The following is a 17,069-nucleotide window of genomic DNA, read 5'->3' on the forward strand; positions in this document are numbered from 1 at the left end:
AGTTGAAAAAAACAAATCAGTGTGGGGTTGTAAATCTAGAAAAAATAGCAAACAAGCTTTTTCTTTTATTCAAGTTCATTGCATTAATAAAATAGTTAAAATAATGCTTGCTTTAAAAGTCATGAGAAAATCTAATTGTGAAAAGGTTTACACAAAACTAAACTTTGGATAAACTCATGACTCATTTAAACCATCTTGGAATGCAGGAGGAATTAATTAAGCAAAAGCGGAGAGATTACAGTAGGCCGAGAACTGTAAGGTTGATTTCAAGGTCGTGATTGCAGATCAAATTCTTCAATAAAGATTCCTGCGCTCAGTTAAAATCTGCTTCTTTGTTATTTTGCTTCTCGTCTGTATGTTCTGGTGGTATTTGAGCTTGTTCAGTTGAGTTGATAGCAACCATGTAAAATTGCAGCTTTATCATTGCTGTCTATATCCCCGCTCTTGCATTAAGAAACTCCAACAGATTAGAAATAATCTAATAGCAGGGATATTAACAACACTAACAGATTTTTAAGTAGCTGCCTGTGATCATGCGGAGTTTGTTCAGACACCACTCCATAGAAAGTTACCCCTAGTTGCGGCATCTAAACTGACGTGACAAATCAGAAGTCAAGAAAAAGTATTACTACATTTTAATATATAATGTGAAGTTATATTTTGTTGGGGTAAAAAGACTTTTCTTCAAGATGGATGCCCTGAAATAAGGGATCAACACCAGAATCACTCAGACGAAACCTCGGTTCAACCGATCTTTATTCAAGCATACGCAGGGGAAGAGTTCCGCTGAACCCTTCGAAATACAAGGGTTTCTACATACACATTTATACAGTTTTTCCAAGGTGTGTGACTCTCCTACAAAATTTCTATTGGCCTACAGCTTATCAGCGGAGCTTCATTGATTCGTAGACCCTTATCAGACTGGCTGCTGAGCGGTTTCCCAACTTGTCCATCTCCCATCACATGTCAACCTCCTGGAATGTGTTGTTTAACCTTGTTTCCCAGGGTTTGCTATCTCGTTCCCATGCACCTGGTTTCTTATCCCTTTCCCAAGAATTCCAGTCAAAACTATTTCGTTCTCATGGGTGCAGCTGCTGCTACAATCCATGTTTCCAGACTACTGACTCCCTACTATCCTTGGTAGGTGTTGTTCTGTACTGAATATGTAAGTTTCCATTTTCTATCATTCTGTACTAAAGGTTAACACAGTTGATGGTTCATGTACCATCAAGCTTTGCTTCTTAGCCTTTCTCCAAAAACCCATTTGTAAGCGAGTGTTATAAGCGAGCTTTACATACATAAGCGAGTTTTACATACAATCTGTAAATAGGCGATATATTACAATCCCTACCGTGAGGTGGATGAACTCCCGACTCCTCACAACCTCCTAATATTGATAACCCTTTAATCTGGACCATTTTGTGTGTCAGATCAATTCATTACCTTCAGTATCCACTTTAGTGACCATCTGTCTGTCTACGTCCACTTTGTGACATCTTTATCCCCTTACAATACTCTACCCCCTTACATATTTTTAGTAATAAAGTTTAGCAAATGTTTTGTGCAATAGTATTGTCAGAGCATTAATATCAAATAATTTACATGGTTTTGTAAATGCATCACTTCAATGTTAACTAATTTATAAATAAACCTATTTGTTACAAGGTTTTTATGTTTCACCATAACTCTGCATTCAGTTAGAATATACCAGTCGAAGATACATCATCTGAAACCACCACCTGATACCAAGAGATAAGAGCTGCAGTGAATTTCATGAAAATTTGGGTGTCTGCAATAAGACACCAACTAAAGTTTTTGGCCTGAGCGGAGGATTATCTGTAAAATGTTCCCTTAGGTAGTGAAACTTTAGCTGATACTGTAGTTTGAAAACTTATTTCTTTGAAGAATTAAAACCATCCGACTGAAGGCAAAGACTACTTGATAGCCTTTTTTTGAAGAATCACTGACCAGTAGATTAGGTGAGGTTTCACACACAGCTCTCCAATGTTCAAGTGCAATTATTGAATACCGTCAATGGTTTCATTATGTTACTCGAGTCGGAGTCTAGATTACATGCAAGTAACTTGGCTGCTAGTGAGATCCTTTGTCTATAATGATCGCCTATGGAAAGAGAAACCGTTATACTGCTCCACATTGTGGAACAAGTTAGCTTTTAAACCGTATATAAAATTCAACGAGTTTGCAACCGGGTTTTTGGTGCTATTTCATCTTTTTTGGTCTGGTCGGCGGAAAATTTGGAGATGTTTTGTGGCAGCAGTTTTCAAATACTGCTGGAGAGAGGAGCGCCACCGTACAAGACTCGAAATATCTCTTTCGCCAAAAATTTTGCTCACCCGTTTTTTGTGCGAGAAAGACCGCCAGGGAAAAAGCTGTGTTGCAGCCCTTGGAGCAGTGTTAAGTATGAAGACCTGCAAAAAAGCTAAGTTAAAGTTTTTATTTTTTAATTCTTTTACTACAATTCGCTAGTTAAGTGTCTTGTAAATGTTTTAGAATTTTTTTTTGTTTTATCCAATTTTTTTTTTTAGGTGTTCTCCTGCCCTCCCTTGGCCCAATTTGCAGCGGTATCGGCATCGGACTAAAGTTGATGAGTTTGCTCCGCGAATCCTCGTGCAATGCCAATTTTTACTGCTGGGTAAATTAAACCTTGAATCTACGGCCTCATAGCGATAGCGTTGCGATAATGGTAATTTTGGCGAAAAAAAAGTTATCGCTGAGAACCAAATTTCTGGCCCTATGTATTTTCAGTTTACTATTGACTAGGATATTTTAGATTTTCATATCCAACCAGATGCTGATTACTGGGTTAAATAATAAGGTATAATTAAGAACTTTCTTTACATGCCCAGACCTGATACACTGGGCTTCATTTGGCAAATTAATGCCAGTGTATCAGCAACGATTTGAAACTTGCATCACTGATTTTTGGGATGAGTCATTTCTATATGATGTGGTCAGCTTGATTAGTTTAACTTAGATAAAGGACAGATTTTTCTCGTGGTGTTTAGATCTTTGGATGCCGTTATTGTCACTGAAGTGAATACTGGTTGAGGTTTAGAGGCTGAGGAAGAAAATCTTTGCAGATGTGTCAAACCTGATCCACAGCATTCTTAGTTTTTCTCCCTCATCTGGAGGGAGGAGAGCATACTGGGAGATCTCAGGAGATGCAGTGATCGTGACCATCTTTAAAAAAGTGGACAAGTCCGACTGCGGCAACTACAGAGGAATCTCCCTGTTATCAGCCATTGGGAAAGTCGTTGCTAGAGTCCTCCTCAACCATCTTCACCCCGTGACCAAGGAGCTTCTCCCGGAGTCACAACATGGATTTCGTCCCCGATGGGGCACAACTGACATGATTTTTGCAGCGCAACAGGAAAAATGCAGGGAACAGCGCCAGCCCTCATACATGGCCTTCTTCGACCATACAAAGGCCTTTGACACTGTCAACCGCGAGGGCCTATAGAGCGTCCTCCTCCGTTTTTGATGCCCCCAAAAGTTCATCAACATCCTCTGCCTGCTCCATGATGACATGCAGCCCGTGATCCATTACAGACCCAATCCACGTCTGGACCGGGGTCGAACAGGGCTGCTTCATCGCCCCAACCCTCTTCTCAATCTTCCTCATTGCCATGCTCCACCTCGCAGTCAACAAGCTCCCCGCTAGAGTGGAGCTAAACTACAGAACCAGTGGGAACCTGTTCAACATTCGCCGTCTCCAGGCCAGGTCCAAGACCACCCCAACCTCTGTCGTCGAGCTACAGTACGCCGCGGACAACGCCTACGTCTGCGCATACAGAGGCTAAATTCCAGGACATAGTCAATGTATTTACTGAGGCGTATGAAAGCATGGGACTTACGCTAAACATCCGTAAGATAAAGGTCCTCCACCAGCCTGTCCTCGCTGCACAGCACTGTCTCCCAGTCGTCAAGATCCACGACGTGGCCCTGGGCAACATGTACCATTTCCCATACCTCAGGAGTCTCTTATCAACAAGAGCAGACATTGACGATGAGATTCAACACTGCCTCCAGTGCGCCAGTGCAGCTTTCGGCCGCCTGAGGATAAGAGTGTTTGAAGACGGCCCTCAAAACTGCCACCAAGCTCATGGTCTACAGGGCCATAGTAATAACTGCCCTCCTGTATGGCTCAGAGACATGGACCATGTAGAGTAGACACCTCAAGTCGCTGGAGAAATACCACCAACGATGTCTCCGCAAGATCCTACAAATTCCCTGGGAGGACAGACGCACCAACCAAGTCCTCGACCAGGCCAACATCCCCAGCATTGAATCACTGACCAGACTTGATCAGCTCCGCTGGGCAGGCCACATTGTTCGCATGCCAGACACGAGAATCCCAAAGGAAGCGCTCTACTCGGAACTCCTTCACGGCAAACGAGCCAAAGGTGGGCAGAGGAAACGTTACAAGGACACCCTCAAAGCCTCCCTGATAAAGTGCAACATCCCCACTGACACCTGGGAGTCCCTGGCCAAAGACCGTCTTAAGTGGAGGAAGTGCATCCGGGAGGGCACTGAGCACCTCGAGTCTCATCGCTGAGAGCTTGCAGAAATCATGTGCAGGCAGTGGAAAAAGCATGCGGCAAATCAGTCCCACCCACCCTTTCCCCCAACGACTATCTGTCCCACCTGTGACAGAGACTGTGGTTCTCGTATTAGACTGTTCAGCCACCTAAGAACTCATTTTAAGTGTGGAAGCAAGTCTTCCTCGATTCCGAGGGACTGCCTATGATGATGAGTTTTTCTTTGTCTACGTTCTCTTGGGGAACGCCAATGGGACAACTGACCTATGAATCATCTTGTTTTTGAACCATTGGGATGTAATCTGTGAGAAGACACCAGAAAGATAGGTCATGAGCAAAGGGACCAAAAAAGGTGTCCCGACAGTTGACATAGATTCTGAAACCAAAACTTAGCAAAAATATAATATCTAATATCTATCAAATTGGAACTTAACACTTTTTCTGGAAAAACACTTGAGCGACAGGTCTAAAAGGATATTCTGTCAAAGAAAATTTCTCACTGGCATGAACACTGCAAATGTGACAGATATTTATGAAAAAGGGAAAATAACTTAAGGTAGACTATGTGCTGACAAAAAAATATTTTATTTTCCCAATTATATAGTCTGAGATGCCTACAGTATTTAGAGAATAAAGGAAGAATGAGCAACAATTGGGGCAATTTTCATCTGCCAATCGTCCTGTTAACACCGAAATTTTAAAAGAAAATTACCACCCAACTTCATTTTGAGCAGGCCTCGAAATGGACAGCTAGAACTCCCATCCAAAACAGGTGGGAGCCTTATTAAAATATTTAAATTTAGTTCTTACACCAGGTCGAACGAGAGGCCCTTAAATGGTCCATTCTGGAAATATTTCAGATAATCATGAATGCACCTTTGGCCCCACAAAAATCATTCCATCTGCTGGCGGCCACTTAGTGACCCCATGCCCCCCTCCCCATTAAGTTTGAATTTCCAGCTTGGCCCAATGGAGGAATCGCTGAATTTCCCGCCTCCTGCCCCCACAACACACACAATCGGCAAGCTGCTCGTCATTCCCATTGAGCACTGAAAGCTCGACGAAATGATACAAATGAGTTTCAACCATGAACATGTTTTGGGCTTTCATTGGTGCCATCATGCAGATGGTATTCGCGCCAGCAGTGCCTCTCCGCCGTACTTCAATGCCTCAGCAGGGATTCCGTCTGCACCCATAGCCTTGTTGCTTTTTAGCTGTCTTATGGCTTTTTCTACCTCGTGCAGTGTTGCGGTCTCACTGAGGTGGTGGTGGGCAGCATGCTGCTGGATGGAATCGAGAACACTCGAGTCAAAGGCAGAATCTCGATTGAGGAGATCTTCGAAGTGCTCCTTCCAGCGGGCCCTGACTGCCTCGGTGTCCTTGATGAGTGTTTCCCCGTTTTTGACCAGCAGTGCTGTGGGGCCTTGGTTGTTTGGCCCGTAGGTGGCCTTGACTGTGATGAAGAATCCTCACACATCATGGTTGTCGGCCAGCTGCTGTATCTCGTGCTTTCTCCATCCACCACCTGTTCTTTAGGTCCCGGGTTTTTTGTTGGACCTCAGCCTTGAGGAGTCTGTCATGCTGCTTTGCTGCTCTGGAGTTGAGTTGTTGCTTAAGGCTCAGAAATGCCCTGCGTTTGCGATCCATTAGCTCTTGGATCTCCTGATCATTCTCATCAAACCAATCCTGATGTTCCTTGTCCAGGCTAACATCCCCAGCATTGAAGCACTGACCACACTCGATCAGCTCCGCTGGGCAGGCCACATAGTTTGCATGCCAGACACGAGACTCCCAAAGCAAGTGGTCTACTCGGAGCTCCTTCACGGCAAACGAGCCAAAGGTGGGCAGCGGAAACACTACAAGGACACCCTCAAAGCCTCCCTGATAAAGTGCAACATCCCCACTGACACCTGGGAGTCCCTGGCCCAAGACCGCCCTAAGTGGAGGAAGCGCATCAGAGAGGGCGCTGAGCACCTCGAGTCTCAACGGCGAGAGCATGCAGAAATCAAGCGCAGGCAGCGGAAAGAGCATGCGGCAAACCAGTCCCACCCACCCCTTCCCTCAACGACTATCTGATCCACCTGTGACAGAATCTGTGGCTCTTGTATTGGACTGTCAGCCACGAAAGAACTCACTTCAGGAGTGGAAGCAAGTCTTCCTCGATTCCGAGGGACTGCTTATGGTGATGATACAGATGGTGCAATCACTTTGCCCTGTGCCCAGGCAACGTGTGCCCAACCTGGAAATTGGCTCCAGGGAAAACAATAGGTGTTTAAAAAAATAACTCATTTTCTCACTTGACAAAACTACTTACCACAACATGATTTCTCAGCTGGGAAGGCAGAATAATTTGGCCTACCAATTTTGTCCATAATTACTGTCAGTCCAGTTCTGTAATCATCCACCATCAGGCATTATGCAAATAGGATGAAACAGTGCATCTTTTTCACTACCCACTTGAGACAGAATTCATTGTCTATGTACAGCATTTAAACAGACTAATAAGAACCCACTGAATTTACCCAAGTAACCAAATTCAAGTGAAAGAACTCTAGGACTTCAACAATTGACCTTTATAATGGCAGTGAAGAGCAGCTACTGCTCAAGCTGCTATCAGAGGGTGTAAGCTTTTAATAATCAATTGTTGCAGATGTCACACTTAACACATAATTGAACTCAGCATTACTTTTAAACACAATCTTGTACAGTAACACCAAGTGATGAATGAAAGATGACTGTTACATTGAACGTTTTATTTTTAACATATTGCAAACATTCAATTTAATATCAAGTGACTGAGACACAGCAATAAATGAACTTTAAACACTAATAATTATATGGACTGATAATAGCACTTGGTTTAGATTTACCATTCACAATAAAATCAACACAACGTTAAAAATGCAGTGCAAAGATGAATTACCTGGATTTAAGGTGTCACCAGGAATATATTTCACCTGAAGCAGCGTACCATACATCAATTTTAGGTATAAAGACATTGCATATTTCTTGTTTCATAAAAGAAATCATTTAAAAGTAATTGTTTGTAAGAGGCACTTGTACAGCAAACATGTCTAAACATATGGAAACAATAGAAGACATTTTACTTTGTGTGATTATACAGTATATTCCTTTTATCATTGTTTACTCATTATGTCAAAGAACAGAAATGTAGGATAACAGGCTGTCCATTTGAAAAGTGCAAGCACAGTAGATGGCGATTGTAAATGGATGATTTTTAGGCACAATATCAACTTTACAAACCCTGATTATATGAAGAATCTTAAGAAAATACTCTCATCTGACCAGCTGGCTGTTAATGAAAACCACATCCATATGGTCCACCAGAGAGACTAGCAATTGCTGCTCTGTCTCTGTTGAAGAAACTGCAACTTTATTTTTCATAAAGAGCACACCAACAGGGAAAGAATGAGCACTGCATTTCAATGAAGAATCAGATCGTTCTGGGCTGGCTTTTTTTCTGAATTAGGGACTGGAACAAATAAGATGTTTGAACTGCTCAAAGAATCATCGACCAAAGCAGCAGCTTAAATGCTTCATAAACACAATATCTCATGACACTGCAACTATGTGAAAGTAATGCCACATCTCAGTATTTGAAAATATGACGTCCTAATCCATTTTACCTTTTCATATTTGGTTTGCTGCAGCAGCTTTATGACCAGGCAGCAATACATGACTGTGCATAAAGTTTTTTTTTTATTACTTTCAAATCCTTACTCGAACTCGGCTTTAAAAAAATAGTCGAGTGAAAGCTCTTCAAAATTACGGAGGTCTCCTGACAGTACAGTGGATCAGATACTTGTTTCACATCCTTGTCATTATGACTATGAATCTTAGTCTGCCAGGCATTCAAATCCATCATCTGTACCACAGAGAAATCAACATAGCATTGGTCGCCATTGGCAGTGGTGGTTAGAGAGACCTTCAGCATTCTATTCCTTCCATACTCTTGCCCAAAACAAATTTAAGAGATTACTCAGAAGGGCAATGTTGTTATGATGAAGTAACTCCCAACACACAGCATGTTTGTATAGAGGAGGTATAATCATGTTTGGTGATACAAATTTATTTTAAATCCTAGGGATTCCCTACACCAACCAACCTTTGTGGTCTGAATGATTATAGCAATGTGTGATCTAAATTTAGACCGTCGCATGACCTAGGACAGTTAGCTACTAAAGTGAGAAGACTTTTGCCCATCTAATTTGACTAGATTGAAAACTACATACCCAGAAGTAAAAAGCAGTGTTCTAATCTACTGCATCACCCATTCCCTGAATATATATTTTAACCCACTTAAAGAAACAAAGGAGTACAGAAAATAATTAGTATTTATGCCCACTTTCGTTTTATTTTTGAACTGGAGCAATAAAAGGGGAATGTTTAAAACAGTTTGAAGATTATTCCTTTACTTTAATTTCCTTCCATCTAGATTTGCAATTTAGATAGCAATATGCATCTGTTTTTCCAATCAGATTTGAAGGTCTACATATAAATATTACATCTGGTGCTTTGCACAGCTGTGCATCAATGAATCATCAACGCATGTGAACATTTCAACAAATGTAACTTGAACCGTAGAGTCAAAAATGGTAGAAATCAGCTGATAATCTGGTACTTCAAAGTGCTGTGTCCATTAAATGGTACCTTAATTCAGATTAGCATGTATCAGATTTATTCATAAATGATACTAAATAGTATACTAGAATAGTTAATTTAAAAAGTCAGCTTGTACACTAGTTTACACAGCACATGTGAAGCCTCACAGTCACAGGCCTTTTAAAACATGAAGGAACATTGAAATATTTAACTAGGTTTTAGCCTTGGCTCAGTGGTAATATTCTTGCATTTAAGTCAAAAGCCCCACTTCAGGACTTCAGCACACTACAGCAGTGAATGCACTACAAAAAACGTACTTCATTGGCCGCAAAGCTCCTTGAGATATCTTGAGGCCATGAAGGTGCAAGTTCTTCTTTCTTTGTGACTGAAATATAGAACGACTCTATGTATGTGAAATATTACTGTGACATTTTGTTCGGGGTACGGAAATTGCGGTCAGAGGCTTCCAGTGTGCGGATGCCTCCAACCTGAAAAATAGCTACGAACTTACCTGGTGGTCCGGGAGGTTCAGAGACTTGCCGTCCTGGGTCTCTATGTCAAGACCTGTGTAGAGGCCCACATATTCCAGGGACATAGGCGTTTCGCAGGCATTCCCAACCAATCAACGTAGGGGTATTTCCATTCATATTTGTGGTGAGTTCCGCATATACGGAATCATATGTATGAATGGGAATACCCCCAAAAATACACACTTAAAATAAATTACAAAAAAAACACATTTAAAATTAATCAAAATGGAATTCAATTAATTATTTAAAACAAAAGTTTTGTTTTGAAAAATAAATTTACATATTTTAAAGGGTCTATAAATAAACTTACCTTATTTCACAGGTTTTTAAATGTTTAAATTATTGAACAAAATGCATTTTTCTGTCCTTTAAAAGTCTTACGCTGATAAAAGCAGGCCTTATGCGCAAGAATTTCACAGGTATTCGCTGGGCAGAAGTTGGGCAAATATCCCAACTCTCCGCCAGTGAATGCCCATTTCTGTTAGATCCGTACGATCCGTCAAGAGGATTCTGTCAAGACAGATCGCAAGTTCCGGGTTTAGGCGCATGCGCAGGACCGCAAATTCAGCCCCATTAGGTTAATCAAAATAATCAGGTGCCAACTCTTGGCTGGATTAGTTTAACGAGTACTGGTCACCCTCTGATACCGACTCAAGTGACTATTCCTCATGTTTGGGATTCAATAAGCTATGTGCTAGCAGTCTATTCTGGTGTGGAAGGCACCACAACTGATCCCATCCTCACACAACGTCCAGACATTGTCAGTTTTCTGAAAGAGTCACTGGAAATGATCAGGAGTGACAATCCTGGTAAACTTTCCCCTTCCGAACGTACTCTTTATTACTAGTTGCTTATTGCTGCAGGGCTGTCTGCTCTTGCATCATTAAATTTTCATCAGAAAAAAATGAATATAATTTACAATTTAGACAACTATTTTGTCTCTAGTCAGCTTTGCTGAAGTCGTAGGCATCCAGCATTCAGAGTCTGAGGTTTGTTAATTTAAACTCCCCTCCAGGTCTTGAGCACGTAACTTAGGCTAGCACTTTAGTGCAGTACTGAGGGAGGGTTGTATTGTTGGAGATGCCTATTCTGGTAGTTAGGGATTGTAGGGCACGATATAATGAACAGTACAATTTTCCCAACGTCTTGGTCAATATTCACAACCAACACTGCACAAAACAAATAGATTAACTGGTGACTCATCTCATTTGTGGGATCTTGTTATGAGTAAAATGGCTGCCACATTTGCCTTCATAACAAGTCACTGCACTCCAAAGGCAATTGATTGGAGATGAACTGCTTTGAAGTGTCCAGAAGGATGTGATAAGGCTCTATATCAATACAAATTGTTTCTTTTTCTCCATAACTATTAGAATTAACTCTTTTTTTTCTTTGGGACTATTGGTGGGAAGAGAAAGAAGGAAAAAAAATCTGATTTGCATGAAAAAGAAAACAATAATCTGTCTTCCATTGTGATAGAAAAACAAATTTAAGTGTCAACTTCACAGTTTCTATTTTATGCAGTGAATGCATTGCACAAACAGAATACATAACTGGGAGTAGTAGAATGGACACCCTATTTATTCTGCTCTTGGGGAAGTTTTTCACAACTTACTTGTGAAATAAAATGGGAAATCATCTCTCTCAGCTAAACCAATTCAACATAATCACTACTAGCTGCCTACCTGCTTTTCATGGCTATCAATAGTTGCAATCACAGCCTAGCAATCAGATAAGTGAAAGACAAAGCATTATCTGGTAATGCAGTAAAATAATTTGGTTGGATTTGAACTTGAGACTGAGTATGCAATTTAGCAAAATATTCTGAAGCACTTGTGTTTTACTTGAGTGTCTATGCATTGCAATATGCTCTCCACATGCATTAAACAATTTTTTGGAATCATGCAACTTTCCCACTTTGTCCCCTTTTTGTCTCCCTAGTTTATGTACCTATGCCACTCTTAAACACACTGTTCAAATAGTGCATGACAGCAGACTAATGTTGTGTCACACAGCCTGATGAGAAGATACTGATTTTCTGCTTGGCACCAATGTAAAAGGACACAGCTGGAAATAGGAACCAGTATAACGCATTTGCCACCATATATATATTGCTTGACAGGCACTGAGAAAAGTGCTGTTCTTTGTCTAACAACATATGCTTTCTATCCATGCAGTTTCTGTCATCACCTGTATATCCATGATCAATAGCTTCTCTTCTCAATGTACTTCATGATAACTTGTTATGTCTATGCTGTAGCCAAGTGTGAAATGAGCTCACTCTGCCACTGGAGCATTCCATCAATTAATCTTTGGGTCATTCAACCATAACTTTATGTATAAAAATTTAAAAAATTGTATTCAAAATAGATAAGTCTTAGAGAAGCATTTATATTTATTTTGCAGTGTTATGTGAATACAGTATTTCTATAATAAAATTTATATCAGTCATGTACATCATGACCTTTGCCCTAGTTTTCTTCCTTGTTGGTTCAGTATTTAGGTCTATTTTCTCCTTTCTAATTGGTCAATTTCCACTGCTATTACTCATCAATCAAGTTATGCAAAACCTTTCTCCCTAATTTTAATTTCTCTTAAACACTTCGTAGCAAAAAAAATTAAACAATACATCTGCTGCAACGGCTGCTCCCTCGTCGCACTGTATGTTTTGTGTCTGGCGTGCATCATTCTTCTATTTCAATAATTAAAAAATAATTTAAAAAGCAAATCAGTTACTTCCTGCTGATTTTTCTGAGGTTCTAGAGAAGCCATGGATTTATGTTCAGTAGCCAATCTACAGAGAAACAATTCATCATCCATAATACGAAACAAAATTCAAACTTAACCATAAACTTGGTTGCAACAACTTTCTGTCCTACCACAATACCTGCTGGGCCTCTGAATATCCTGGAGTCTGGACACATTCTCTTACCCCTTCCAAAACTTCAATATTCTCACCAAGCTAACATTCCCCATCTTCAGTGTAAAGGCGGTGGCATAAGCAAAGACAATGTGCATACATATATCCAGCATGTAATATGTGGCACCCCATCCAGCTCTCTAAGATTGTTGTTTAGCACCTACTCGCTGAGGAGAAAAAGGAAAAATGAAAAGAAATGAAATCAAATGTAAAGGAGCAGAGAGGAAAAGAGCACAGGTGAGGTGGAAACACAAGATTAAGAGAATGGAATGAGAAAATAAAGAACGTGAAAGGAATTAAGAGGAAGAGAAATAAACAGAAGAGCACAGAGGGGAAAAAAAGGAAGAGAAATCACAGTGAAAGAACAGAGCAGGAGAATCCTAAACCAGACATTGTGAGACAATGAGACATTTTTGGTGAGGTTCAGTGCAAAGAAAGTTGAAATGGTGTGCCCTTGCCTGGAAAAAGATTGAGAATCACTTATATCTTCTAAACTTAAATGTTGTGTAGGCTACAAAGAAAATACATTTACACACACACACTGTATTGAGTGGTTGGTCAGAGCTGTAATGTTTAAAATAGGAACTTTGTATTCGGATATTGATACACAGCATTCATTTAGCATTCAGTGCTATCTTATCTCTACGTCCCTAACATAAAAAGCATGTATTTAGCTTCGATAAAGAAGCATCCGCTCTGCACAGGTCTGTCCAACCAGGCTTGCATATTGTTGTACTGCTACTTCATCGTTGGCTCTCTTCTGTCGTCTCTGATAGATGCTATAAGGCATAACTGTACTCCTGTACAGTACCAGAACTTTACCCAGGTCTCGGAAACACTTTTCATCTCCTGGAAAAAAAACAGCAATAGTTGCCTAATAAAGACTGCACACTGTAGACATTCATTTTATCATTTAGACACTCAGTAAACAGCAATATACTGTCAGGCAATGTCCAAATAGTTCCAATAAATTTAAGGTACAAGATTTGAGATTTTTTACAAAGTACGAATATACAAAATTGTAAGTAATTTAGATTTACAAATGGATTTTTTGCAATAGGTGTAAATTTAAAACAACCACATGGAGACAGAGGTCAGGAAATAAAATAAGATTTAATGTTCGAACAGTGTTCATTTTGAGTTTAAACCATTTTGATTCTCTTCATTGTACTTTCAAGAAAAATATTCAATAAACATCATTTCTGAAGGGTTACAGTTTTTAACTAGAATTTGCATATCTCTTTCTTTCAACTCCTCTACATCAGTCAGGTTCTAACAGAAGTAAAACACATTGGATAATGCTTGTTTAATGTAAACTGTCCCCATGTCCTTACTCTACTGTCCTTTTTATTGATTAAGCCTTTGTGAAGCACTTTGGGGTGTTTTTCTATGCCATAAATGCTATATAAATGTAAATTATTGGTAAATATTTTCCAACTTATAAAATTACAAAAGTTAACAGATGTGCAATTTTTCAAGCTAATGAAATAGCGAGAGGAAATGAATATAAAATTGAAGAGGATACAGCCAATACAGGATTCTTATTGATGAGCATTCAATGTCAAAACAAGTCAGTGTAAAATCTGCAACAAACTAAAATGTGTTACAGTTCTAATTCAATTTCTGTCCAATCAATAATTCTTAAAAGGCTTCTACTTAATTTTATTTAAGCAAAATATTAGTTCATTTTCTATTTTTGAGAGGTTTGGCCAGTAAGCTTAAGATGGGTAGTTCACATCTGTTCATTCCAAAATGATGAAAGAATGAATGAACTTACATTTATATAACATTTTTCATGTCCCGAGGATGCCAGAAAGGTCTTCACAGCCAATTAATTACTTTTGAAGTGTAGTCACCTGTTTTATAGGCAAAGGTAGCAGCAAGGTCCCACAAACAACAATGAGTAGACTAGTTAATGTTTTTTGTTGGTGTTGCTTTAGGAAGGAATGTTGGCAGAGGTACCTTTATGTCCACCTGAACAGGCAGACCTTTAAAATCTCACCTGGAAGACAGCAGTTTTGACAATGAGACACTACCTCCATTCTGGACTGAAGTGTCAGACTAGATTATATGCTCAAGGGCTGGAGTGGGGCTTGAACACACAACCTCTGACTCAAAGTGCTGCCACTGAAACAAGCTGATACTCGTAATGACTAATCCTTCTGTTGGATAAGCTGATCTATTTTTCCCCACCAGACTTGTTTGTGCCCTTAAATAGAGATTGTAGTCCAGAAATTCTGCTCTTCCATGGGATGGAATTCAGGTTTTGTGGTAATGGAGGGACAGGAAATTGGGTCGCAACCCATCTCCACCAGGTTTCCGCCCCTTTATAGTTGCCACAATAAATGTCACTAGGGAGGGGATGAGCACTTCATCCACCCCCCTCTCAGCCCATTCCAGTGTTAGCTTGAGGGTATGTTGGCAGGGTGGGGGGGGGTTTCTCAGGCTCCCACAGAAATCCCACCAAATACGCTAGAAAAGCCGACTGTGGTTTGTCTGCCTGCAGAAAACAGGCATATGTGCCATACTTGGTCACATGTGGTCTCCCCTCAAGTGGAAATCAACTGATCCTATTTGAATCTGGTTTCTACCATAAGGACCAGATAAGGGGGTTTGAATCTTGGGGGGGGGGGGGGGTGGTTACCATTCAGGATCAGGGAAGTGTAAAGAATCTATGGCCAGACCGGCCTGTGAACTCCTCCGATGGAGCGTCAAGATGTCGCTCTGATATCCTGCCACTTGTGCTGGTGGGTGTCCTGCACTGCTGTTACTGCTGCTGGCAATCTATCTAATAGGTCAGTGATTTAAGATGGAGTCACAGTTGGGACAAAGCATTTGCAGAAGCACAACTGTGTTCCCAGAATTTCTACTTCTTTATATTCAAATTAAGTTGTCCTTTTCTCCCCTGAACCATTCCATATCTTCCAGGTTGAGGAGAAGCTTGGTCACAGGCTCATTAGTCAAATTGTCTATTTTGTGGGTTTACAATTCTACCACTCAGATAAGGGACCTAGTGTTAACATAAGGAGATAGTGAACAGATGTTACTGGCCTGTGATCTAAAATATACAAACGCTAATGTGACTGCACTTCAAAAATAATTATTTGGATGCATATTGAGATATTCCAAGGTACTATGCAAGCTTGTTCTTTATTGAGGCATACTACATATCAGATATGCTGGCCTATAGATGAGATAGCAAACGAAGGCCTTGGCTGCCTGCTTTTGTTGTTCAGGTGGGTACAATATGAAAAAGGAAGTTCATCCAATGTCCCGGCTAACATTGCAGTCTCAACCAACATCACCAAAAACAGATTAACTGGTCATTCATCTCATTGCTTTTGTGGAAGCTTGGTGTGGAATCTTGGCATGTGCAATTGGCAGCCACAATTGGCTGTGTAACATTTATGTATTGTCACAGCACTTCAAAATAATCCATTATATGTGAAGTACTTTAAAACATTTGAAACGTGTGATAAGGTACTATATAAATGCATTTTACTTCTTTTCTGAATGTTACATGTTATGCAGTGATATCAACCATTTAAAGCATGCAGTTTGTACCACAGTTTCTTAAGAAACTCAACGTTAGCTAATTCATCTGTTGCCCTGTTTTGCGCTACTAAAATTGTGTATATATTTTGAAGCTTTATAAAGGATTATGTAGAAGCAGCTTGGCTTGCTGAACAGAACCAGACTATAAATGATCCTCGAATACGATGAAGTATAATTGTTCATCCCAGTTAAATCCGACAGGGTAGCTGTGGAAATCATATACCAGGGAAGATTGCATCTGATCAGCAATTTTATATACCACTGTTGATCAATCAACACCAGCATTCATGTTTGGAGTCAGGTGAAACACATTCTGCTAACCAGGAAAAAACAGTCTGCACTCACCCTTCTCAGTAAAAGTATTGCAAGCCCATGTTTAAATTAGATAGCAAGCAGGAAATGCAAGATTAAATGCAACAAAATCATACAGATGAAGTGTTTCAATATGAACCCGACACTGCATAATTTACATACTTTAGGTGTCTGGTTTCAATTCAATTTAAGTAATTATTGGACCAAATCTTCATGGGAAAATAACGTCACCGCCATTATTAATGCGCAAATTGGCCTGCTAGCTCAGGGAATAAAGAGATATGCCATTAATTGCGAATCTCCAGAACTCTCTGGTTGATTTACGTCGCTCTGCCTTCCTGTTATATTTAAGAACTTGCTGGATTTGCATATTAATTGCTCATTAAACTCGCCAGAGAAAGTTAACGCTCATAATGAATACCCTTTTAACAACGTATAATTGTTAATGCAATGCCAGTCGATCTCTGGCCCAGAAAGGGAACTAGTTAAACTGTTGAGTCTCATTCCTGCATGTAATAAAGTTTTGTTAGAGATTTTTAAAATGTCAATTTAAAAAAAAATATTTTTCTT

General features: G+C 40.1%; 1 protein-coding gene across 7 annotated transcripts in view; it reads right to left on the reverse strand.

Moving 5' to 3' along the window:
- Positions 1–12,083: 12,083 nt before the first annotated feature.
- LOC139260276 (arginyl-tRNA--protein transferase 1) overlaps positions 12,084–17,069 on the reverse strand; it is a 320,830-nt gene continuing 315,844 nt past the window's right edge. For all 7 annotated transcript variants that reach the window (XM_070876677.1, XM_070876682.1, XM_070876681.1 and 4 more), the window contains one exon: positions 12,084–13,481. In XM_070876677.1, coding sequence (XP_070732778.1) covers positions 13,303–13,481 — 179 coding nt within the window. In that variant the 3' untranslated portion in view covers positions 12,084–13,302. The remainder of the gene's footprint in view (positions 13,482–17,069) is intronic.

The sequence above is a fragment of the Pristiophorus japonicus genome, chromosome 3 (genome assembly GCF_044704955.1).
Source record: "Pristiophorus japonicus isolate sPriJap1 chromosome 3, sPriJap1.hap1, whole genome shotgun sequence".
NCBI lineage: Eukaryota > Metazoa > Chordata > Chondrichthyes > Pristiophoridae > Pristiophorus > Pristiophorus japonicus.